Source organism: Lepidochelys olivacea (assembly GCF_965140295.1).
Source record: "Lepidochelys olivacea isolate rLepOli2 genome assembly, chromosome: 8".
NCBI lineage: Eukaryota > Metazoa > Chordata > Testudines > Cheloniidae > Lepidochelys > Lepidochelys olivacea.
In genome coordinates this window covers 23,288,772-23,314,874 of record NC_140418.1, presented here as the reverse complement: position 1 = coordinate 23,314,874, position 26,103 = coordinate 23,288,772, and the positions used below count along the sequence as shown (strand labels likewise).

Sequence of the window (26,103 nt, the reverse complement as noted above, 5' to 3'; positions counted from 1 at the left end):
AAAGCACACAACATGTACTGAACCAGGCAGGTGAATTTTACTGACCTCATAGTAAAAGTTAACACACCAAAAATATTAAGGCAGTTTGCATGTAGCTTCCAACTAGTCTCCCGAGAGTATCAAGATAAAGTAGAGAACTGGTGCCAAGTTGCCCAAGAAAAAATTAATGACATAAACTCTATAAGACAATGTTAAGATTAAAAGCCTTGCAATTTTTTTTTAAACCAGTGTCTTGCAAATTTGCTTTCTTATTTTTAGGTTACTTATGTTCATATTCATTTAAAAATTTGAAGATTACCTTTGGTGAGAGGCCAAAATACAGAACAAAAATCACAAATCAGCCCAACAGAAACATCAAGCCTTTATTATAATGAAGATAAATTATGCCACAGAGGTCAGCTTGCTTCCATGGCCACCGCCTGGGACACCCACTGGCTAAGTGGAGAGAAGCACTTCTGATAGATTCACTAACACCACAAGACACCCATTAGACACACCTGTAACTTGGGCTACAGGCATGTGAGCATTTTGATCCAACTGAATTGCTTGCTAGACTGAAGTTGCCGAGAGTGAATGGGCCAGGGTAACCAACTTCCTTATTAGGGAAAACACATAATGCACTTGAAAAAAAAACCTACTCTGGGCATAAAGCTGTCACTGCAAAAGGGAAATCAAATGACTTGCTTTTTCATCCACATTTTAAACATTTCACCAAAGTGGAAATGTTTACCCTCAAGTCTATTTTCATTTGGATAAAGTGATTTTACATGTTAAATGATTGCTGAACCCTTTTATTGGTAGTTGCAAGCATGGTGTCACAAAGCTTAAAAGCCAGCTTTTTAATAGAAGCAGGCCTAGCTCATGCTATCTGTTGTTGTTGTTTGGATTTTGAACAAAGTTGATGGAGTATGAGCCAGTTGAGGAATCCTGTTTGACCTGGAAATTTTCTGTCGACAGGCCAAAGGGTCGAAGAACCAAGTTCCCAAGATCTTTCAGCTTACCTGAAATGCAAAATTTAAAAATATATTAAACATATAACTCCAGCCTGTGTGTATAGGTGGGCTGAAAGATACTGAATTATCCATAGCTCCACAGGCTGGTTATACTATTTGAGACAGATGCAGTAGAAATCTCCACAGCGCATTCAATCCTTAGCCTTTGAGACCAATATTTTTTCCAATTATTGAGACGCAGTTACTTGTCCACTAGGAACTAAAAACAGATCAGCAAGCCATTGCACACTGTGTCCCGAAGAGCCTGATTCTCAGACACTAGAGCCATGGGGATTATATTTTAACTGGCTGCCTAGAAGTGTCTCTATTTTCCCTTACCAATCGTCAAGGCAAGAAATTACTTAAGACAGCAACAGCGAAGTGCTGCTCTCTCCCCAGCACTTCTATGTGGATTTAACTCTGATAACTGCACCATTTGTTGTTCCATTTCCGATCATTCTGAAAATTCTCAATTCCCACCTGGCTGTCAATTGAAACATCTTCAGTTTAGAAACAAGCTACGTAAAACATTCATTTAACTTTATAACTAACCCCAGAGTGCACATAAATCAGTAAAACTGTGTAAATATACACTTCTCAAAAACAGGTTTTGACAGTTCTCTCATTAGCTGGTAAACAGTGTAATTCCCTTGACTGGATTATGTTACACAGTGTTACTATAGTTAAATTATCCCTCTGGCCAATTAAGGAGCAGTATTAAAGGATTTTGAAGAGAGTTCAATCCAGTCCTATTCTAACAAAGAAAATGGCCATAATCAGAGGCCAATAGGGCAATGGAAGGCATAGTAAAGCTCAGAAGAGTTCATAAGGATCCTCAGATTTCCAAAAGGAACAGCCACAGATTTCAAACTCATATTTACTCTCTATTTGTGAACGATGATAAAAATGTACATGTTGCTAGATGAATATAGCCACGTGTAATGAACGAACAAAGAAAAGGGAACCTGGTCTATACATACAAATGTATTTGCACATGCAGACTAAGAATTTAAGTTTCAGTGTATAACCACTTACTGATCATTTTGTCTGTAAAAGCCTGGTATTTGAGCACATAAGTAAGGACACGTAATTGCGTTCCCACTGTTGAAAGTAAGGCCCTCTGAAGCCAACTTTAAACACAGACAGACAGACAAAACTAACGCCACCAGCTACTGTAAACTGCAGTTCTGGTTGTAGAACAGTAGTGTAACAGGTATTATATTTGATACCAAAGTTAATACAAACTAGGGGTTTCTCCTATTGATTTAGTACTAATTTTTCAAGAATTAATATGTTTTGACTTCAGATTTCTGAAACTATTAGTATAACTGGCAACTCAGCAAGGTGGTGAAGGTGTTTAAGGGCTTGATAGTATCTCCTGAAAGTTTTCTTTATAGAAAACAGGTAAAATCAGCCCCCCCCCCGAAAAAGATGAAATTAAACAGACAGAAGGGAACAACAATACCCAATACTGGCCTAGTAACACCAGGCAGAGCCACTGGAATGAGGCTCAGACAGCTGCAGGATCAGCAGTAAGCCAGGCAGTGGATGTAGAAAGCTGGTTGGCTTTGAAGGAGATAAGAGGGCAAAGTCTATGCTGAATGATAAATGCAGACTGCTCCCCAGATAGCAAACAAATTAAGTTGGAAGCCAGCGCTGGGCTTGGAGTAAAAGTCTACTTACGGGTTTTCTATCACTACATCCAATCATTATCCGCAGGGCTTTCCAAACAGACAATGGAAAGTATTTCAGGGAAAACAATAGTAGGTGGTGGAATAAAGGGGCTGGGAAAAGAACCACTAATCCTGTTTTTATTCATGATCTTGTATTTAAGAAACTTACAAATACTGCCCCCACCACTACAGAAAGGGGAACAAGCCTCTGCTTCTTAACATGTCCTGGAAAGATGTCTTCTGCACGAGCTCCCTACTCCCAAGCAGTGCAACCCTCATCTCTGCCACTTAAAAAGTTCCTCACAACAATGTGCAGGACTTTGCCCAATAGTTAGAGCTTTACTGTTGAGACTAATTGTTACAGTGAAACAATAACTTCACAGAGCGCAGTCTGGCACCTAATGCATTTAGCATTTGTCAAATCATCACATTAAAGGAGCCCATGATAGCGAACAGTGCCTTGTCTGAGAAATATTACTTTGTTTTTGAATTTCCTAGGTTCTAACTTTAACTCTAATTCTTGGAAGGTAACGCACGCTCCACAAATACGCAACTGCAACCTTAACTTTCTCATAACACAGGTGAGTGTGTGGGATGCTTGGACATTTCTTAAACATACTGAAATATATCCCTTGCATCAAGGATGTGCAAGCTAGTCTGAAACAAGCTATTCTTCTGCTACACATTGCTAATAAGCAGCAAAGAGAAAGTTGATAGCACTTTCAGTCACAGCTCTCAGTTGGAGTTCAACTCCTGCACATCGTTTCAAGAAGTCAGTAGCAATAAACTACAAAGGTCACTAATGTAACTTCCGGTGAATATGGAGCTCTGCAGGAGAGTACCCTGAGTAATTTCTGGAAACTCTTCAGATCTTCTTTCAGTTTCAATGAAAATAAAAGTTACCACCACTGGTTTTGTCACACTATCCCACTGACAATATCGGTCAGCAACCACAATGGTTTATTACTGTCTGTTTATCACAGTCTGTTTAAGCAGGCTGACATACATAAGCAGAGACTCTTCTAGATATATTTTGTTTAGCACACTGCAAGTCAAGAGATCAGGTACAGATTTTACAAGGAGAGGCATCAAAATAAGAACCTACACAGACACCAAAATTATTCTCTCACTATAACTTAAGAAAAAACGGTTACTTACTTTCTCGTAACTGTTGTTCTTCGAGATGTATTGTTCACGTCCATTCCACATTAGGAGTGCGCACGCTGCATGTATGAGCGTCGGAAACTTTTTCCCTTAGTGGTTCCTGGTGGGCCAGCGGGGCCGCCCCGAGTGGCGACACTGAGCTGTACATATATACCCCTGCCAGCCTGACCCCCTCCAGTTCCTTCTTGCTGGCGACTGCGACAGAGGGGTAGGAGGGTGGGTAATGGAATGGACGTGAACAACACATCTCGAAGAACAACAGTTACGAGAAAGTAAGTAACTGTTTTTTCTTCTTCGAGTGCTTGTTCACGTCCATTCCACATTAGGCAAATCACAAACTTACCTCTGGAGGAGGGTAGGAGTCATGGAACAACCGCTCGGAGGAGCGCTCTGCCAACTGCCGCGTCCTCTCTGGCCTGCTGGTTCACCGCGTAGTGGGTTGTGAAGGTGTGCACCGAGGACCAGGTGGCTGCTCTGCAGATCTCCTGGATCAGGACCTGATAGAAGTCGCTTGCGCCCTGGTCGAGTGGGCTGTGACTGCTGGGGCTGGAACACCTGCGAGCTCAGAGCACGCCCGGATGCAGCTTGCAATCCAAGATGAAATCCGCTGTGCCGACACTGGGAGGCTTTTCATCCTCTCGGCTACAGCCACAAACAGCTGCGCAGATTTGTGAAAGGGCTTGGTGCGCTCCAAATAGAAGGCCAGTGCTCGACGCACATCCAGGGTGTGCAAGCTGCAGTGAGTCGGGTCCATATGGGGTTTCGGAAAGAACGCTGGCAGACAAATGTCCTGGCCCAAATGGAATTGGGAGACCACCTTAGGGAGGAACTTGGGGTGCGGCCGGAGCTGCACCTTGTCCTTGTGAAATACTGTATACGGTGGCTCAGAGGTGAGGGCCCTCAGTTCGGACACCCTTCTGGCCGAGGCAATGGCAATCAGAAATGCCACCTTCCAGGAAAGGTGGAGGAGAGAACAGGTAGCGAGGGGCTCGAAAGGGGGTCCCATGAGTTTAGAGAGGACCAGGTTAAGGTTCCATGGAGGGACTGGGGGGGGCGGGAGTATGGGAACACCCTCTCCAACCCTTTAAGGAACCGTCCCACCATTGGGTGGGAAAACACCGAGCCCCCTGAGAACTCCGGATGGAAGGCGAAGACAGCTGCCCGGTGCATTCTAAGTGAGGACGGGGCCAGCCCCTGCTGCTTGAGGTGCAGGAGGTTCTTGAGAATGGCTTGCACCAGGGCCTGGCACGGCTGCACCTGTCGGGGCTCACACCAACAGGAGAAACTTTTCCACTTGGCCATATAGGTAGCCCTGGTAGAGGGTTTCCTACTGCCAAGCAGAATTTGCTGCACAGGAAGGGAGCACTGGCTCTCCAAGGCATTTAGCCACAGAGCTTCCACGCCATCAGGTGTACTGACTGCAGGTCAGGGTGGAGAAGCCGCCCACCATCCTGCATGATGAGGTCCTGGTGTAGGGGCAGGACTACCGGGGCCTCCACGGACAGCTCTAGGAGCATTATGTACCAGTGCTGGCGAGGCACGCCAGGGCGATGAAGACCACGCCACCCTGTCCCTGCGTACCTTGAGCAGGACCTTGTGTACCAAGGACAGTGGGGGAAACGCATACATCAAGCCCCCTCCGCACGGGATTGCAAACGCGTCTGTGACTAAGCCCGGGCTGTGGCCCTGGAACGAGCAGAACCATGGGCACTGGGTGTTGTCCCTGGTGGCAAACAGGTCTACCCGGGGAAACCCCCACCTGTGGAAGAGCGAAAGCATGACATCCGCTCTGAGTGTCCACTCATGCATGCGATACGACCTGCTGAGGTAGTCCGCCAGCTTGTTTCGCACCCCCGGGAGATAGGACGCCTTGAGGAGAATGGCATAGGCTATACAAAAGTCCCAGAGGAGGAGAGGCTCGCGACAGAGCAGCGAGGAATGGGCCCCGCCCTGCTTGTTTATATAAAACATGGCAGTAGTGTTGTCTGTCAGAACTGTCACGCTGTGACCACTCAGAGTGGCATGAAAGGTCTGGCAGGCGAGACAAACCGCCCTGAGCTCCTTCACACTGATATGGAGTGACAGCTGTGCTCCAGACCACAATCCCTGCATCATGAGGTCCCCCAGGTGAGCCCCCCACCTGTGGTCTGACGCGTCCGTCACCAGCGTCAGGTCCGGCTGTGGGGCGGCAAAGGGGATGCCTTTGCAAAACCACAGGCTGCGACTGCCACCACCAGCAGGGAGTTCAGCACGTCCCTAGGGGCTGTCACTACCAAGTCCAGGGGGTCCCTGCCTGGGTGGTACACCCAAGCGAGCCACGCCTGCAGAGTCCTGAGTCTCAGTCTGGCATGCCTGACCACATGCGTGCATGCTGCCATGTGGCCCAGCAGCCGCAGGCAGCACCTGGCCATTGTCATTGGAAACTGGCGCAGGGAGGCCACCACTTGCTGGATAGCCCAGAATCGGGATAGTGGAACACTTGCCCTGGCCTGCACCAGGAGCCCCAGCTCGAGGAACAATCTCAGGGCCACCTCCACATGGCCCTGCACTTCCGCCTAGGATCGACCCACCAGGAGCCAGTCGTCGAGGTATGGGTACACCCTGATTCTCTGCCTCCGTAAGAAGGCCGCCACCACTGCCATGCACTTCATGAACACCCTTGGGGCCGCGGCTAGACTGGTAATGTTTTTGGCCCATGGTGAAGCGTAGGAACCGCCGATGCGCTGGGTGGATGGCGATATGAAAGTACGCTTCCTTCATGTCGAGGGCATGTACCCCGGATCCAAGGAAGGGATGATGGTGCCCAGAGAGACCATGAGGAACCGGGCCTTGACCAGGAACTTGTTGAGGCCGCACAGGTCTAGTATGAGGCGAAGGCCCCCTTTGGCCTTGGGGATGAGGACGTACCAGGAGTAGAACCCCTTCCCCCTCAAGCTGTGCGGCACCACCTCTACCACCCCTGCCTCTACCAGCGAGCGGACTTCCTTCTCTAGGAGATGCTCATGAGAGGGGCCCTGAAGAGGGACGGGGAAAGGGGGTGGGAGCGGGGGAGGGAGGCGAACTGCAGCGAGTACCCGTTCCGCACCATGCGTAAGACCCAACGGTCTGACGTAATGATGGACCACTCATGGGAGAAACAGGACAGGCAGTTCAGGAAACAAAGGGACAGATCCGGTGACTGGTCTGGTACGCTGTCCTCGGGTGCACCTTCAAAAGCCTGGCTTAGTGCCCGGCTGGGGTTTGTGCTGGCTTGGTTCTGGCCCGACGCATTATTGTTACTATTGTTGTTGCACTGTCGCCTGTTATCCCTGTCTTGCCTACGGTAAGGCTCATGCCTATGGCCAGGCTGGTACTGGCATTGAGGGGGAGGCTGCAGCTTAAAGGGCTTCCTCTGGGTCGCCAGGGTATGCATACCCAGCGACTTAAGCGTAGCTCGTGAGTCCTTGAGGCTGTGCAGCCTCGTGTCTGTCTGGTCCAAGAAGAGCCTGGACCCTTCAAAGGGGAGGTCCTGGAGTGTATTCTGGACCTCGGGCAGCAGGCCTGATTCCTGGAGCCACGCTGAGCGCCTCATGACCACCCCGATGTGACTGTTCTAGCCACCATGTCTGCCGAATCCAGGGAGGCCTGGAGAGAGGTCTTGGCTACTGCCTTGCCCTCATCCACCAGGGCCATGAACTCCTGTTGGGAACCTTGGGGGAGGTTGTCTTTAAACTTCCCCACTGCGGCCCAGGAGTTGAAATTGGGCCTGTTGAGGATGGCCTGCTGGTTCACAATCCTCAACTGAAGGCCCCCAGATGAGTACACCTTTCTGCCAAAAAGGTCCAGGCGTTTCGCCTCCTTCGCTTTAGGGGCCGGGGCCTGCTGTCCATGGCGCTCTCGTTTACTGCTGAGACCACTAGGGAGCATGGACTCGGGTGGCAGAACAGGAACTCATAGCCCTTAGAAGGGACAAAGTATTTACGCTCCACCTCTTGGCCGTTGGGAGCACTGGAGGCCGGGGCCTGCCATATAGTCTTATAGTTGGACTGAATGGTCTTAATGAGCGGGAGTGCTATTCTGGATGGACCTTCGGGGCTCAAAACGTCCACCATGGGGTCCTCCTGTTCAACCATCTCCTCGGCCTGCAACCCCAAGTTCTGAGCGATCCTGCGCAGCAATTCCTGGTGGGCTGTATGGTCTAACGATGGAGGTCCGAACACCTCTGTACCCGCCACGGCCTCATCTGGGGAAGACGAGGAGGTTAGCTGCTGCTTGACCCCCTCCGGTTGGTCCTCCTGCTCCCCTTCTCCCATGGGAGGGGCCTCCGGCTCAGGCTGGGGCGGGAGTCCATGGGACAGCACTGGACTCGGTGCCGGTCTCTCCCGTTTATCTTGGGGGGATGCTGGAGGCCTGGAAACTGTAGCCTCCAGCACCATCTGCCTTCAGGTGCAGGGACGGGGACTGCTGCACCGAGTAACTTGCCCTGGACGGGGCCTGTTGGCGCTCCTGATAGGCCCAGGGCGTCCAGAAGGGCCAATGGCCTGGCGGCCCCCATTGCAGTTGCCAGCCCACCTAAGGGTCCCTGCTGTATGGGGCCTGGTGCAGGTAGCTATAATGGCTGGAATCGGCACCGGACTGCGGCGATGCCGATCACGAAGGCCATGGCGGTGCCAATGATCTGCACCGTCGGGAGAACGAGCGGCTTCTGGCGGAGCGGGAGCGGTACTGGTATCCCCAGGGCTGGGACCGAGAGTGGGACCGGCATTCCCTAGACCAGGACCATCTGCGGAAGTCTTCTGGCGAGTGCTGTCTCAACTCCTCCCGGTGCTGGTCTCTGGGTGGTGCTTCAGAGAGTGGCATGCCCTTTCCGGTGCTTCCTCACGCCGACCCACTGCCAGTGCCGCAACCTCCTTCTGGGCCACTGGCAACTGTGAGTCTGCGGAGTCAGAGCTCGACCGGGACCAACTCCGGGAGAGGCACTGCGACGGTGTCCTCGAGTGGCACACCATTGCCGGCTTACCCCTTGATGGCACCCGGGGCACAGGTGCCGGAGGGTTCTCCCCATATGGGAGGGGGCTTGCCTCCGACAGCTCGATGAGGTCCTTTGCAGCCTCAAAAGGTGCCAGGCGTAGAGGGCTGATCTGTTATGCCCTCAAGCCCATTCTCCGCACTGAGGTCACTTAGGTCTGGGCTTGGTGGGGCTTGTGCTGCCGGTACCACAAGTGTCAGAGCCGGTACCGGGGCCTTCCTGTTCTTATCAGCGCTCGGTGCCTTGGAAGGTGCCGGCCTCCTGTGCAGGGAATGACAGCGCATTCCTTTCGGCTGTGCCTGGCGCTCTGGGGCCGACAGTTTTACGGTGCTTAGCCAGTGCCGGGTCTCTCAACAGCTCCGGGGCACTACGCACCGGCTCCGGGCCCGGTGGCTGCAATGCAGCCTCCATCAACAGCTGCTTTAGATGAAAAAGTCTCTTTCTTTCCTTGTTCTTAGCTTAAACGCCTTGCAAATCTGACACCGTTCAGTTTGATGTCTGTCCCCCAGGCAATGTAGACATGAGTCGTGGGGGTCACTAACTGGCATAGGTTTGCGGCACATGGCGCAAGCCTTGAAACTGTGGGCCTGTGGCATGCCCTGCAGCCCGGGGCAGGTGCTGGAAGCCTCCAAGCACCTAATGACTTAAGTGTCCACAACAGGTATGTTAACAAACTGATAACAGCTACTGTAAAGGCTAGGGGACTGCTCTTCTACGAGGGGGGGGTGGTGTTCCAACGCCACCACGGATGGTAAGAAGGACCTGGAGGGGGTCGGGCCGGCAGGGGTATATATGCACGGCGCAGTGGCACCACTCGGGGGGCTCCGCTGGGAGCCACTAAGGGAAAAAGTTTCCGACGCTCGTGCACGCAGCACGCACACACCTAATGTGGAATGGACGTGAACAAGCACTCGAAGAACTATTGTACAAATTCATAGATTATGAACCCAGAAGGGACTATTGTGACCATGTAGCCTGGCTTCCTGTACAACACAGGCCACAGAACTTCCCTGAATTAATTCCTGTTTGAACTAGAACATCTCTCTTTGTTATATCTTTGTCTGCTAGAACGAAGAGCAAATTTTGGTTCTTCATGTAGGTATTTAAAGACTATGAACAAGTTGCCTGTAACCTTCTCTTTGTTAAGCTAAGTATATTGAGCTCCTGGAGTCCACCACTATAAGGCAAGTTTCCAATCCTTTAATCAATCTCATGGCTCTTCTTTGAATCTCACCAATTTATCAATATCCTCCTTGAATTGTGGACACGAAGACTGGATACAGTAGTGGTCTCATCAGTGCCAAATACAGAGGTACCATAACCTCCCTACACCTACTCAAGATTCCCCTGTTTATAACATCCAGTGATGACATTAGCCCTTTTGTTAAATGACTTCACCACCTCTGAAGGACGACAGTCTCATATTTTGCACTGTGCACAATGAAAATGATGTATCTGCAATGTGGCAGCACACAGATCTAGGCAGGATCAGGGCCCCATTGTGCTAGGCACTGTACAAACACCAGACAGTACAAAGTAGCTCATATATAGTACATCAGATCTCAAAATGCTTTACAAAGCAGGGAAGTATCTCTGTTTTAAAGATGGGGAAACAGGTGGAAAGAGATGACGCAGCAAGTCTATGACAGACGTGGGAACAGGACTCCCGTCTCCTGAGTTCCAATCAAGTGGAACTACGAGGACTGCTGTATGCTATGACAGTATTTCAGATCAATTTAAATTCCACCTGCAATAGACCAAAAATGCAGCACTGTTTCCACTGTAATTTAATCAATCTCAGACGATTTAGGGTTTCGGGGGGTAATGGGGAACAGAAAGGAAAGGTAAAGAAAGTCAGTTGCTTGAGCACATCTCCGTTCCATGCAGTGGCTGGTCTTTCAGAAGTATAACTGATGAAAATCATTATTACTTCTACATCTATACTCCTCTGTTTTCCATATAATTCAGATTTCAGTTCAAAGGGCTAATTCACTAGTGGATATTCCTTAAAGAGTCAGTGAATTTAGGTTGGTCTTTGGAGATCAACATCAAAATTCTGCAGTCTTAAGATAACTATATTTATGCAGAAACAATGCCAGTGTCATCAGGCTTTCAGCTTATTTTATCCAGAAAGACCTCGTCTATACCAGAGTAGCTGGCTTTCAGGGCAATCTTTGCTTTTAATTCAATTTTCCATCTGGGTTAATTGAGACAAGGAGATCAAGTGAATTGGCTAAGGTCACTCAGTGAGAGGCTCAGCTAGATTAGCTTCCTGGTACCACGGCCATTGCTTTAACCTCACTAATGAACTATTAAGACAAGTAGTTTATAATTTACACTGCATCCTGAAAGCTTTTTGGTCATAGAACTTGGAAGTTCTTCATAGTGTCTATGTCATCAGGATAAATAGCTACCTTTGTATTTGGAAACAAAGAATTGGTCATTGCTTAGCTTCAATCTTTTGGGTGAGCAGTGTCTTTGTCTAACAGTGGAAGAATCTTGGCATAGTTTGGATCTCTGGCACATTCTTGGAGCCAGTTGTAAACAAGTTATGAATCATCCAACCGCTGCAGCTGGCCCAGGAGTATGCAGATAAGTCCTGTGTCAGGAAACAGTGAAGGGTCTTTTCTAATCAGAGTTAGTGTGTCGGCCCTTTTCCGGTCATACTGAAGCCAACAAACAAAAAATAACTCTCTTGGTATTCTTGCAAGCTAAGCCATTCGTTTTGGAAGCCAGATGCTGTGTAATATATCTGATATTTCAAGCCCTCTCTCTCTAGAAATCTGCTCAATCATTAAGCAATAGTTGGGTTACAGTCCATCTTCTGATTTAAGTCTTTTTGAGACATCCATAGCGGCCTCTTTTGTTGCTACTCATTTAAGTCCAAAATGAAAGACTTACTTTTTCCAGGAACTCTGGCCCAAACACAGTTCCTTCTGCTTACAGCACATAAACCCATCATTGTAGAAGGGCATGCCCTCCCACCCCCTCACTACTGGATTAAGGTTTGTTCTCTCTCACACACGTGCACACACACCATCTCTTAAAGAATAACTGTGCTTGGAAACACAAGTGACTCAGCAACAAAGTGTTCTTACCTCTCAGCAGTCAAGTGCTTATTTGTCCTGGAGCAATGTCAGGTTTTCTTCTTTCAGAGAGTTAGTGTTTACTCACAACAAGGTTATTTTGATGGACATTAATCTTGACATTTTAAAAGGCATCATTCGCACATAATCTACTGTGTCCACTCTCTACTTGGAGTTTCACCATAAGAATTTATTAGACAATACATTATAACTATTTACAGATTCCCCATTTAACCTCTCAAATACTGCTGAAATCAAGAAATGAGGCGTAGAAATGTGTGTAATCTATTATCATTCAGCTGGATGAAATTTAACTCCCCCTGGCAATCACGATCAGTAGACAGATACACAGGAGTACACCTTGTTAGTTTGTTTATGAACAGATCTGATATTCATCGCTACTGAGTCTTGTAATTCTTCTAATATAAACCTGCAAATATTACCTGTTTTGTTTAGAAATCAAAAGATAAGCAGAACAGTGCTTTGAAATTTCTCCTGTTCTACATAGCAAACATAATATTAATGGATTAAAAAAACCAAGGCATATTAATTTGCATTATGAGTTTTCACCCGTGAGCAAAGTACTGCATTTCTAACAACGTAAGTGAACAAGTTAAAAAGAGCAGGGCAAGTCTGCTCCCCTCCCTCAATCATGTGTTAAAAATGAAGTAAAAAGCAAGCTCACAACTGATGTAGATTTAGTTGCCGACTATTTCACATGATCTCACATTCTCCATATCTGTAGCATCAGGGCTTAGCAGACTAGTCAGAGCTTGCCTTCTAGCAGAAAGGAGCAATTCTCATTCTCTTAGGCACTAAATCTAATGAACATTTGCTGATCTCAAATAGCTGGCAAAAAAAGAGGTGCTGAGGAAAGCTTGTGAGAAAGGAAATCAGGTGCTCTGTTTTGATAGGCTTTCCTATTGGTTATTAATGTGATTATGCACTAAGCACACTTTGCAGTTTTCTGGTGTGCTCTTATTTATGCCCTTTACACAGAGGTATCCATTACTTTTTATATGATTTGGCAAATTTAATGAACAGGAGGAATTGGGTCAAATAGATTGGGCAACAGTGCAAGCGGCACACTGCCTACAGATTGTATAGAAAGTTTTGGCAATTTGATACTTCTCTTTTCCTTTTGTAGTACGTGCAGAAAACCTGTACATAAACAGCAAACTGCTGAAAAACCAGCATTTAGGTCTTAAGCTTCCAGTAAATAGGTGGGTTATGGTTATCATCAATGAATCAATCAAAAGAGAGGCAGCAAATAAAAACAAACTGAGATGGGCTACTGCATGTTCATGTCCTATGCATTACAGTTGTAACCATGTCTGTCCCAGGGGTGAGGTAATATCTTTTATTGGACCAACTTCTGCGGGTGAGAGAGAAAGCTTGTCTCTCTCTCTCTCATCAACAAAAGTTGGTCCAATAAAAGATATTACCTCACCTACCTTGTCTCTCTAATGTTCATGTCCTGGCAACTTAAGTTAGGCATAAGGTGTTCACACTGAGGAAGTCAAAAGCAAATAAAAGTCATGCAAATATATTGTATATCTGCAAAGATTTGCATAAAGTTAAGCTTTTGCCATGTTTGTGAAATTGATAAAGCAGAAGTTAGTGTCAAGTGATTATTCCAAACAGGCAAGAGGCAGCAGTCATCTGCAGAGGCTGGCTGGAAGCATGAAAATCACTTAATGTGAATGCCAGTCTTTAGGTATTTCTACAGTAGTTTAAAGCTTTAAGGAGAAACAGGCATAGTCTGACACCAAAGTGATTTTTATGTTCCCATCTTTATTCTGTCAGTGGTTTACTGCCATATGCACCAACACATTCACATGCAAAAATGCCCAGCCAGGCAATCCATAAGAAAAATCCAGGCAAGAATGTGTACACTGACTTATTTACACACAACTGATTAAAATGCTGTGGTTTTGTGCTCCTGGCACATTGTGCTGTAACAAGTAACAGCAGAATAAGAGTAAGCAGGAAACACTCTATGCAACACTTGGGAAAGGAGCAACTAACTCTACATATTAAAATGTTGAGGTTTGTTTATACCTATGTGTAGCTTTCAAGACAAGGTGTTAGTTTGCTGATTTAAGTCTGTCCTTGGGAAAGAGTATATTTCTATCTAGAAGAATAAAAACCTAGGAAATTGATGTTACTCGTTGCTTTAGCCATGGTGGACAGACTTTAATCTGTAAAACCACATGGTGAACCCCTACCAAAGAATGCTGTTAGCTGCTCTCCAGTACCCTGATCTTGCAGAGACTTAAGTGCATACTTAGTTTTTACAGGAAAAGGGGCTAAGTTGCCAGAGCTTTGAAGAGATGCACTAAATATATTGCACTCTCTTTGACAGCCCCTGAGAAGAGGAGTGGGGCAGGGGCATTCTCATCACTAGCACCCAAGGTGATCTACCATGTACTCACTGTGTAAGTGCCTTAAGAAAGGTGGTGAAGAAAACAGTTGTCAAAGTACTGCAAATATGAGAAATTTTCAAAAAATAATTAGAAGCTTAAATTTAAAAAGTTATTTTTAAAAAAGGACCAAAGCTCTTTTGTTGATGCATAATGCACGTTTGATAGGCAGAGCAAAGAGTCACAAAAACTAATTTATGTTTCAGACAGATGAAGATTGGCTGGGTGAGATTTCATGTAGCTAAGTCTACTGCTCTCAAGAACGGGACTGTCTTGCAGTAAGCGAAAGAGCTTGAGCCTAGAAAGCACATACAGGAGGAAGAGACTTCAGGTCCCCCTCTAATTTCATTACTCACTAATTATGGTAACACTTATCTATCTGGAGTAACTCTGAAAAGTCAGGGTATCTTGCGTACACGTTTTAATTGTATGACCACAGCACATCCTTCAAATGGCCATGCCTCAAGACTCCCATTCCCAGCTGGGGTACAAGGAACTTTACTGTGAAGTGGCAAGTTCAGAGGACTAGCCTGATCAAAAATCAGTTTTCCAAATGTAGTTTTTAACTCTCCTATTGTGCCTATGTATTACAATGATTCTCCAAACATACCTGCTGCAACATTGATTGCTAATGGAACAAATAAAATAATACTTAGGTGTTACAGAGTACTTTTCATGGCACAAGACACTATGTCAAGCTGACAGTTTATGTCAAGCCCTAAGACTACTATATCAAATCAACATCTCTTGCACAAGTAAATTTACTGCATGTAGGGTTGGATGCCTCACCACATCTCCCAGAAATCCAGTCAGCAGCTTGGCTGCGTGCGTGCATCCATGCAGCTGTATATGACTGCTGATGGACTTAAGTCATTGCTCAGCTCTGGCACTAGGGACTCTACTCCTTATTTGGAGGTAAAACTCCTAACAAAGGACCAGAGTCTGATCTCGGTTACACCAATTTAAATCCAAAAGCCAGAACTTCACTGGATTTAGTGAGATCAGATGTAGCCTGAAGTCTCCTCTCTGCATCAGTGAAAAGCACAGGATAGGGCTTGTAATGATGGCTTTCATTGCTAAGTCTATTGTTTTAACACAGCCTCACATGATTAGGAATGAAATCTTTCTGCCATCAGTACCATTAGCAATAATTCTGACAGAAAAACAAAGTCCCCCAAAAGCTCCAGAGACCCTTTTCACACAGATAGATATCTAGCTCACTATACTCAAACCTAACCCCAAATCCTGAAAGCAAATATCTTCCTTCTCAAATCATCCACCTTCATAATTTATTTAGATCAGCACCACACTTTACATCGTATTGAGCCTCTTACAAATATGGCTGCTGAAACCGGTAACGTGCCACAGCTCTAGAAATCCTTATTATATGCAACTTCACTTAAGGCTACTGGGAATAGACAAGTACAGAGCAGGAGTAGCTGGAGGACTCAGCTTTCAGCCTCACTGCTCTACAGAGAAGAGTTCAATTTAAGAAAACACTGACTTCAGCAGAAGCTCTTGAAACAATCCTTCCTTCCTAGGGATTACACAGTGCACAAGACAGATGGAATGTTTTTAACCTGGCTCTTACTAGATTACTCAAAGGATGGGTAAAAAAAAAACTAACACACACGTATGAGAACTTTTTAGCTACTATTATCAACCTGAGGCTGACTAACCAGATCAGTAAAAAATTGTTTCTAGATTTTTCAGTTTGTTTTGTGCATTCAACAGCACTGTGTATAGTCAGTTTCAGTTTGTGCCCTGTGTGATCACTTGCCCTTTTATGTATGCATCTTCCAAACAACATTAATAATAAACGGAGAGAGGATTTTTTGTAAAAATAATAAAATAAGGAAAATAAAATAATAAAAGCACCAAAAGTGTCTGGACAACTCTGGCAGTGGCATAGTGCCTACCAACAGTTACCAACTCATATTTTCAAACTGACTAGATTTCAATTAACACTATGCTTTAAATACAAGAGAAAATGCAATATTTGGGCTGCTGAAAATTGCATCCAATATTCCAATTACTATTTTTTAAAAAGTATTCTAAGCATCCAATTTTCATCTGTGTTTAGCCAGGGAACTAAGACTTCATACAAGAAGATTACTTACACTCATGAAAACCACATCTGAAAACCAATCATATTTGGCCAATGTATACTAAATAATAATTCTATTTTTTTTTTTTGGCCATTTCCTTATTTCTGAGCATTGCATGCAGGTGCTCAGACACCGCAATCACAGGGGCATATAAGTACTTAGAATCTAATTAAATCAATGAGAAGACTGTTTTCCCTTAACAATTTCATTAACAGTACCCTTTGGCACAAATTTGTCTGAGAGGCAGCATAGTTCAGTGAATAGAGCATTGGGCTGGAAGTCAGGAGACTGTTCTATTTCCAGAGAGCCTAATGACCTGCTGTGATGCTTTGGGTGAGTCACTTCACCTTTGTGCCTCAATTTTCCCATGTGTAAAATGGGGATACTGATATTTACCCTCCTATTTGAGATCCATGGATGGAGACTGTCACAGAGCCAAGTAGTTTTTCACAGCCATTCTTTTATGCACAGCAGATTCAGAGATACATCGGCACTAGAGCTGGAAAAACAGTTTTGTTTGAAAAACTGACACAAAACTGCCTCTAAGAAAAAAATGTGTCTTTGCCAAATTTGTTTTTGAAATTTTCCAGTTTAACAAAAATGGAAACATTTCTGAAAAAGACTGAAATGTTTCCAACAATTTGATTTTTGTGTGAGGAAAATATTTCACATTTTTTGATCAGCTGGACTATGCACTTTACAAACAAGACTTGAATAATTTAAAAAATGTTATCCCATTAGGAAACTGGTAGAAAGTCTTTTAGGTCTGAAGGGAAAGGAAATTTGGTATTTTTATAGACCCTTGTCCACATCTATTTTCAGAGTTTGGTATAAAAGAAAACGGACATTCTTTTTTGCAGAAGAGATTGAGTTCTTTTCTAGAAGGACAGGTCAGAAGTGTGACTAGGGTGACCAGATGGCAAGTGTGAAAAATTGGGATGGGGGGGGAGGGGTAAAACAGGCATCTATTTAAGACAAAGCCCCAAATATCAGGACTGTCCCTATAAAATTGGGACATCTGGTCACCGTAAGTGTGACACGTCGGCACCCCTGTGAGGTGAAAGACTGCATGACAGAGCTATGTGTAGCACAAGCAAGAAAGTGATTCACTTTTCACAAGTACTAAAAATTTAAATTTTTCTTGTTGAGTGTCTCTGACAGTTGCTTCCTCAATAATGGTTTCAGCAAGGCAATTTCAAGCAGTAGAATTTTCCATGGCCAGGGAGGGGGGAAGAACCCACAAAAACAAAACAAGCTCCTCCCCCAAAACAGACATCTAGTAAGATTTTTTTTTTCCCTTTTAAACAACAAGTGCTTTGGGAGATTTACCCACTTTTGTCTACAAAGAATTTTACCTAGTCATGCAGTTTTGTTATTTCTACAAAACTTGTCATAAAGATTACTGTGCACACAAATTATATGCATGAATTACTTACCTAACATTTCTGTTTTTAATTTTTCATTCCGCTCTTCAATCTGTCTAGGTAATCGCTGAAAGAGTGTAAGAGAAGACCAGATTCAGAAGGATACTTTTGGCAATCTTATCAGATAAATGTATATACTGTATTTTGCATACACATACCCAGGTCGTAGACCCACTACTTATGGTCTAAAAGAAATACAGATGTAAAACACAGACATTTCCATCTTGTTTAAAAAACCTAACATCTGCCCTATTAGATGGGGGAAAAAATCAAAGTTCATTTATAAATAATTTTTCATGTCTAGGTTAAGGTGGTCAGATGAAGCCTATTTGCTTTCTCCTATTTTAATTGAAAAGCAAATAGAATTAAAAAAAAAAGACAGAATCAAAATCTATTTTTAGCTATATCTCCAGTGTGGCACTTATTAGTCTTGATAAAAGAGACTGTAAAAAGCCGACTGCAACCAGGCACCGTGTTTAAGTTATGAACACAGACATACTGGGTGTGGGAGGTGAAGGGGAGATTGCTGGGAATCTGGGTCATTTGCATGAGATTGTAGAGAACTTCCATTTTATGAAACATATTAGAAAATTTCAGATGGTACTTTTGCCAGCTGTTCTTTAAATTTGCTATTTATGCACTTCAGGATCTCTTGTTTTAATAAAGAAGTACCTTGTTATGTAAGACATGACACACCCAAATCTGAGAGATGACAGAATGTTAGAGATCAAGGACTCTCTCCTGCAAGTTCCTCCATGGTGGAGGGGAACTCCAGCACCCATATGAAGTCACACTGTGCAGTATCTGGGTCCTAGTTACACACTCTTCTTGCTATTGAGTATCGCATTAGGCCTTTGGTGCAATCCTCAACAATGAAAGCTTGCAAGTTTATTTTAAAACAAGGATATTAGGCAATTTTACACAAAGTCTTAAATTTCTAGAAGTCAAGGATTTCTTAAAATTATGCCTAAAACAGTTGCTAAGCCATCAAGTCAGCTCACACCCTTATAGTGCATTCTACAATGAGCTCTTGCCAGATGAATACCATGAAAATATTAACGAGAAGTTTGTTGCATTGTAAGTGTATACAGTACTTCACCAAGACAGAATTAAGGGATTAAATTTACCATTTTGGTAAAGAAAAAGAGGAGCAGTCTAATGTATATTGATTCACAGAACCATCACTGTTATAACAAAATTAAAATGTAGTATGGATGACATCCATTCATTGTACATCACATATATATTCAAAGGAATTTTTCTGTTGTGCTCATCAGCTTATAACAGAGCATTTGAGGGAGTAATTCTATGCATTGAAAAACTGCAATCACAGCTCTTAATGCTAGCAACTCTTTTTGCTGGAGATAGACCTGTGAAGGAGCAGAGACAGAATAGCTCCAGAAGTACCCTCCATAGATACATAAACAACAATCACTGATTATAACAGGTGAGGAATTCACTTCTCACCTGCTCCTGGAACTCTAGAGATCTTTATATGTGTAATTCACTTTTCAGGGGGGATAAGCAGGAGTTGGGAATGAGTGAATGGGGTATTCAGAGGTAGAGGAATCTCAGTTTCAGGAAAGGGTGGTGATACCAGGTAGGAGGAAGGGTACAGAGTGTTCCAGATTCCCCTAACTATAGGTAGTGGGTTCCACGCATAGCTGTAATATGTCGTTAGCAATTCCCTCACGTAGGTAAGCACAGTAGATCCCTAATAGTAGCTTTGACATAGACTTAGTTTATTAAGAATCCATGACATAATGATTCTGCAGCCACAGAGTTGAGTGCACAAGAACATCAACAGTAACAAAACTTATTTATATGCTATTATAAAATTATTAGAACATTTTTTAAAAGATCAAGACCTCTCCAGTTAGAACCTTTGAACACAGAACGTTTGAACTGTAGGAAAATTTTGCATTTTGTTGGATTATTTTTATACACCACCACCATAAAAAACTCTGAAACTAGGGTTACAGTTTCAAAATGCTGGATTTTAAATTATTCTTTTCTTGTAACAGTTTGCTTCTGAAGTTGGATAAAGAACTAGAACTGAAGTTTGCTTCGTTTGTTACATTCTGTAATTTAAAGCCTTTCTGAGCCATTATATGTAGGTTAGCTGTCCTGACATTTTTTTATATCTATATAAACAAACACCTATTTATAACAAAGAAAGAAGCTCCTGGAGAGAGAGCTGCTTTTTAAGGTTTCTTTACAGACCATTGCAGGCTGGTAGAGACACGAGATTACAAATATCAGCATTGGGTTATTTGTTCTGTTTTTGTTTGTTTTGCTTTTAAAAGTATGTCCTTGAAAACTCCAGGTGCCTTTGCTGTCCTGTATTAGAGGGTTGGCAGGTATGTGGGGGCAAAGATGCCCCTTTGAGTTTCCACCATTACTGCACCCATGGAAGAATGTCTTGCTATGCCAGAGCTTCAATACTAATGAGAAAAAAATAGGCTTAAAAAAAAAAAAGTCAGAAAAACTGCAGGAGTGAGGGCTGTTAGGGTATGGAATAGACCCCAATTTTCTAGAAACCACATTGTTCATTTACAGCTAGATCAGACAGTTGTGCAGGATAATGCACCGAAAGATAGCCAGAAAGGCTTTTCAACAGATATTCTCTGAGGAGTGGCTCCCACGGAGGAATGCAAAAACTTAAACTCCCCTCCTGCCTCTCAATGATATTGATCCCCACTGAACTAGTTATTTCTGCTAAAGTGAGTAGCAGTGATAGTGAAAGATCCAATGTTAACATTAATGTGTGCCACTGCAGTGGTGTGTAGACAAGCCCTCAGTATCTTGCAAGGGGTATATTGCAAATTGGACTGAAATAAGACAGGTGACAGACCAGGGTATGTAGGCATCACTTACTCTCTCTTTACTTCCCAACTACAAAAATAAGGATAATTACCCAACTTGAAAGCACTTTTTAAAGCTACACATCAAAGAGAGCACTGTGTCCATCCCTGACCGGTACAAGGTCGTGAGTGTCTCACGTGTCCCTTCCTGACTGGTACAAGGTGTCGAGCGTCTCGTGCAGTCAGGCTCTATCAGCATTAGGTACATTTTCACTGGAAAAGGTCTTTTGTGATTCTGAAACTCACATTAGATTGGTTTTGCAGGCAGTACATTAGCAATGAGAACTAATGTCTATTGCCTAGTTTACACTTAAAAGTTTTGCTGGCATAGTTATGGTGGCTAGGCGTTTTATTTTTTCTAAAGTCACACCCCTTGACATAGCTATTCCAGCAAAAGCCCCAATGTAGATGCAGTTATACCAAACACGAGGCTCTCCTTTTGGCAGTATAGCTTATTTTATTCAGGGAACTGGTTTAAGCAATACCAGCAAAAGAATTCTTTTGCTAGTATAAATTGCATCACTGCTAGCTGCTAAACCAGCAAATCCTTTCTAGTGTAGGCAAGGTCTATGACTGTTTAAATAAGAGAATTTTCAACTAGCCAAAAAGCCTTCTTTCTTTTTTTGGTAACATGTTGTTAAATTTAGCATTAATGATGGCCAGTGGCTCACATTCCACAGACTATGGTTTACTTGTGGTGGTTTGTTGACACCTGGCTGTTCATATGGCTCTTCTGTTTTCAGCTTAGCAACTGCATCTTGATTCATTAGGAAGGCTTTTGATACAGTCCTACATGACACTCATAAGCAAACTAAGGAAATGCAGCCTAGATAAAATTACTATCAATGTGGGTGTATGCTTTGTTGAGACTTTACTCAGAGTAGTTTATCAATGGTTTGCTGTCAAACTGTGTGGGCGTATCTAGTGGGGTCCCATAATGGTCAGTCCTGGGTCCAGGTCATTAATGACTTGGATAGTGGCGAGAGTGCTTATAAAGTTTGCAGATGAAAACCAAGATGGGAGAGGTTGCAGGCACTTTGAAGGAATGGATTAGAATTCAAAACAACCTTGACAAGTTGGAGAATTGGTCTGAAATAAACATGAAATTCAACACAGACAAATGAGAAACCAAATACACATCTAGCCAGTTATTCCCCATTTTGTAGTTAGTAATACTGCCGAAAAGGATCTGGGCGTTACAGAGAATTACAAATTGAATATGAGTCAGCCATGTGAAGCAGTTGTAAAAGGCTAATATCATTCTGGAGAGTATTTAACAGGAGTGTGACCTGTAAAACACAGGAGGTAACTGTCCTGCTCTACTTGGCACTGGTCAGGCCTCAGTTAAAGTACTGTATCCAATTCTGGGGGACTTACTTAGGAAAGATGCGGACAAATTGAAGACAGTCCCAAGAAGAGCAACAAAAATAATAAAAGATTTAGGAAAGCTAACCTATGAGGAAAAGTTAATAAAGATGGGCACGTTTAGTATTGAGAAAAGACGACTGAAGCTGGGACCTAATAGTAGTCTCAAACAGGTTAAGGTCTGTTATGAATAGAACTGTGATCAGTTCTCCGTGTCCACTGAACGTTGGACAAATAGTAGTGGGCTTAATCTGCAGCAAGAAAGATTTATGTTAGAAAGTTTTTCCTAATATTTATCTATAACGGTGGTTAAGCTCTGGAAGCAGCTGCCAAGATACTGTGTGAAATCACCATCATTGGAAGTTTTGAAGGATAGGCTAGACAAACACCTGTCAGGGATGGTCTAGGTTTACTTGGTCCTGCCTCATCGCATGGGGCTGGGCTTGATGACTTCTTGAGGTCTCTTCCACCCCTACATTTCTATAATTCTGTCATTAAGAGGCATTTAGATGCACCGTGTATGCTTTCCTAATATTACTTTCTGATATAATCAACTGCAGTGGGTATCACACAGAGAGGTTATACAATTTTGAAGGGGAAGTGGTCTACAGAGTCTTGAATGGAAGAAGGGTCCATGAAACATTTTATAGAGATGTGGTGCACTGTGTCACAGTTTGAGAAACTTTGCTATCCCACATTTTGCACAGATTGTTTTATAATGAACATTTTTCCAGAAAAATTGCAGTATGTACCAGATATTAAATCAGTGAAATGCAGACACTTTAGAGAAGTAAAATACCCCAATATACCCTACATTGCAAGAAGAACAAAAATTAGGAAAGACTCTGCTAAAAAGAGAACAAGTACAACAACAGCAAGGACAAAAAAGGGAGGAAAAGAAGAGTCCATGTATTATAGGAATACCTATAGATTTTAGGGACTATGGTGCTAAAATACAGGATATGCTAGAAGCTACAGAAAGTAAGAGAATCATTGATTTCTCAGTTAAGGTCTCCAGAATTTTTAACTGAATTATTAGATTAAGAAGTCATGGCTTCAGTGAAGAGCAAAATGATAAACAAGGATAACAACATATTTACGCATGTATTTCTAGAACATCATAGCCCCAGCACATCTGTTACACATGAAACTAATGATGGGTGACAAGCTTGTCAATTCACTAGGCTGTTACCAAGAGCTGTGTGCTTAGGAGGGTATTCTGCCCTCATCTAGAGACATATGCAATTTACATTAGCATTAGTGGGAGGTACATATACACACACACACATATATCACTAGCAGAAGAGAATCCTACTTAATGATCCAGTCTCAAAAAACGTAGTTTCAGTTCTGGTTTCAAGCCAAGGTTCTCTCTGGTTGTTTCCAGTGCTACTCCTAGAGCAGCATAATGGGTTTTTAACAGAAAATGAAATTTATTTTAAGTTGTACAGTGCAGAATTAGAACATTGGGTATCAATTTAAGTAATTTTAGAGTGTTTTATATCAAATCGAACTATACAGAAGTTTAAGCAGTTTTTAAACTGCCAGCAGGCTTTAAAATGTAAGACCATTCAATTATATGATCAAAATGTTCAAACTTGGAGCCTCAAAGTTAATAGTGCTGGACAAATACATGAAGGCATGCATACAAACCACAAAAACAGTCCCTGCCCCCAAGGAGCCTGCAATTGACACACAAATGGTAGGAGAGGAAACAGGCACAGAGAGGTCATGCGGCAGGTCAATAACAGAGCTGGAATTAGAATCCAGGTGTCCTCATTCCCAGTCCAGTGTCCTATTCACTAGATCAAATTGCCTCTCATATACAATTTTAGAACTAAAGATGTACACACAGGGGCTTCAATGGAGCTACACCAATTCTCATGAAGTGATCTTCTCCATAACAGGGAGTTAGCATTTTGAATTCAATGCTAGATCTAAATGTTCAAAATTTGGGGTAGGTGTGGGTAGTTCAAGCCAGTCGTTACTGAAAGCCTCAAAAAAAAAAAAGATTCAGTTCACACTCTTCTTTTTTCCTGGGAAGGTGCGATTGAGTCCCAGGTTAACATTAAGTGCATTTTTTAAAAATAAATAAAAGTTAGCGATTTTAGGGTCAGATGTTTAAAGTTCTTAAGTCTTGACCTAACTGCTCTAATGAAGTCAATGGGAGATTTACCACTGACTTCTATGGAAGAAAACCTAGGGCACTGCTGAGCAGTTTCAAAAATCCCATCATTAACCAACACCTGTGCCACAGGCGTGCTATGTTGCTGACATTTATGCAGTCTTTCTAGATGCGTATCCTTCTCAATGATAGCAAAGTGGAGGCACTGGGCCTATCTAGGAAGCCCTACCACTCCATTACTCTGAGACTGGGTCCCCAGCTTCAGCACTCCTTCCCACCCCCAACCCACGCTGGCTTCTTCAGTAGATCCCAATAAGCTTGAGCTTGGGCCTCTACTGGAGATTTATCCTCTTGGGAGCTATGCAACCAGCAGATGTTTGCAGTGACACAGGACAACCTTTTCAAAGCAAAACATTATTAGCCAACTGGAATACAATAGTTAGGGCCATTGGGTTCAAACGGTAAAAAAGCCAGAACGTGTTTAGTTAGGTGGGTGCCGCTTTGTCCAGGCATGCAAAGCAAATTACATGGTTGCTGCAAAATTTCCCTAGCCTTCGCGAACTAGTCCTGGACTGAAAACCTATGTTCTACCATGCTGGAACATCATTCTCTTCCATGTCTCGTAAACACCTCAGTCATGTGTTGTAGATTCCAGGCATGCTATTTTCACGTGTACTCTCCTCCCTCTCCTGTGCTCTGTTGCAGGTAGGAGATGGTTGTGATCAGACAGTCCACTTGGCTGGCAGTCATTAAAGTTAATGGTCCAGTTGTTAGTCTTCTACTGTATCTCCAAGATAGCCTCATTCACATGCTGGCAGTTCTTGATAGTCCATTCATACCAACCCCAACATGTCTTCATCACTTTTACCCTTCACAACAAGTGGGTAGCAATATGAGTGAGGAAACTGAGTCACATACAGAAATTTCCCACATTCTCCACAACAACATATCAAAAGGTGACTTCAGTAAACAATGCATATGAAATAGAATCAAGTATACCCATCAAAAGGAAAACAAGGAACGTCTGAGAACTGCAAACAACCAACATAAAAACATGTATTATATCAGAGAATGGCATTATCCATGTTCTTCTCAATATGCTCAAGGAAACGTCCTCAGGCCAGACTACAGACTGGACGCTCTCTCTGTTTTACATCCATATTAACTGCAATTTTATTTCAAGTATAGACGTAGTTGGAGTTTTAGCGGGTAGAGCACTTGCAGCTAGCTCCCACTGCAGTTGACATGCTGGGTGCGACCTGCATGCTGGCAGGCTGTGAGCAACCCAACTTGGAAGCTACAATAGCAAAGCACTGCAAGGCACCCAAAGTGGCATGACAGGGGTGTCAGCCCCTCACTGGTCTGGACTGCTCTGCAGAATGTCTCACAGTGGAAAATACAAGCAGCCTCTGAGAGGAGCAGTCAGAGTACCTATCCCTTCCTGCCTCCCTGGACATTGTACAGACTGTTTCTAATCTACCAAATCCACCACCACTTTTCACACTAAGAATTAAAGTGCTAAATACCGTCAGAAAAGCACTTCCTGCTGGAACGTCACACAAATAGCTGCTTAAAACCTGGAAACAGTCCATGGCAGCGACTTTAAATCCCCATTGACTAGGGACTGTATACAGGTCAGATTTGGGTTCCAGGAAGTTAAGCGTTTACCTTTATTCTTCCAAGCCATACTGTTCAAAAACCAAAGAAAACATTCTGAGTACTTATTTACACCAATGGATATAACAAAAGAATCTTTCAAGGTACCTTCAATCCCACAGCTATTTGTAACATTAACTGAAAAGGACATGGGATTTAGCATTAAACCGCACACCTCATTTTGCTCATTAATGAAGAAAGCAGCTAGATCAGGA

At 43.6% G+C, this 26,103-nt stretch overlaps 1 protein-coding gene across 2 annotated transcripts in view; it reads right to left on the bottom strand.

Moving 5' to 3' along the window:
- Nucleotides 1-348: 348 nt before the first annotated feature.
- Nucleotides 349-26,103, bottom strand: part of TTC1 (tetratricopeptide repeat domain 1) — a 44,595-nt gene continuing 18,840 nt past the window's right edge. For both annotated transcript variants that reach the window (XM_084636529.1, XM_084636530.1), the window contains exons 7-8: nucleotides 17,891-17,945; nucleotides 349-1,001 (exon numbers count right to left, since the gene is read on the bottom strand). In XM_084636529.1, the coding sequence (XP_084492655.1) occupies nucleotides 865-1,001; nucleotides 17,891-17,945 (192 nt within the window). In that variant the 3' untranslated portion in view covers nucleotides 349-864. The remainder of the gene's footprint in view (nucleotides 1,002-17,890; nucleotides 17,946-26,103) is intronic.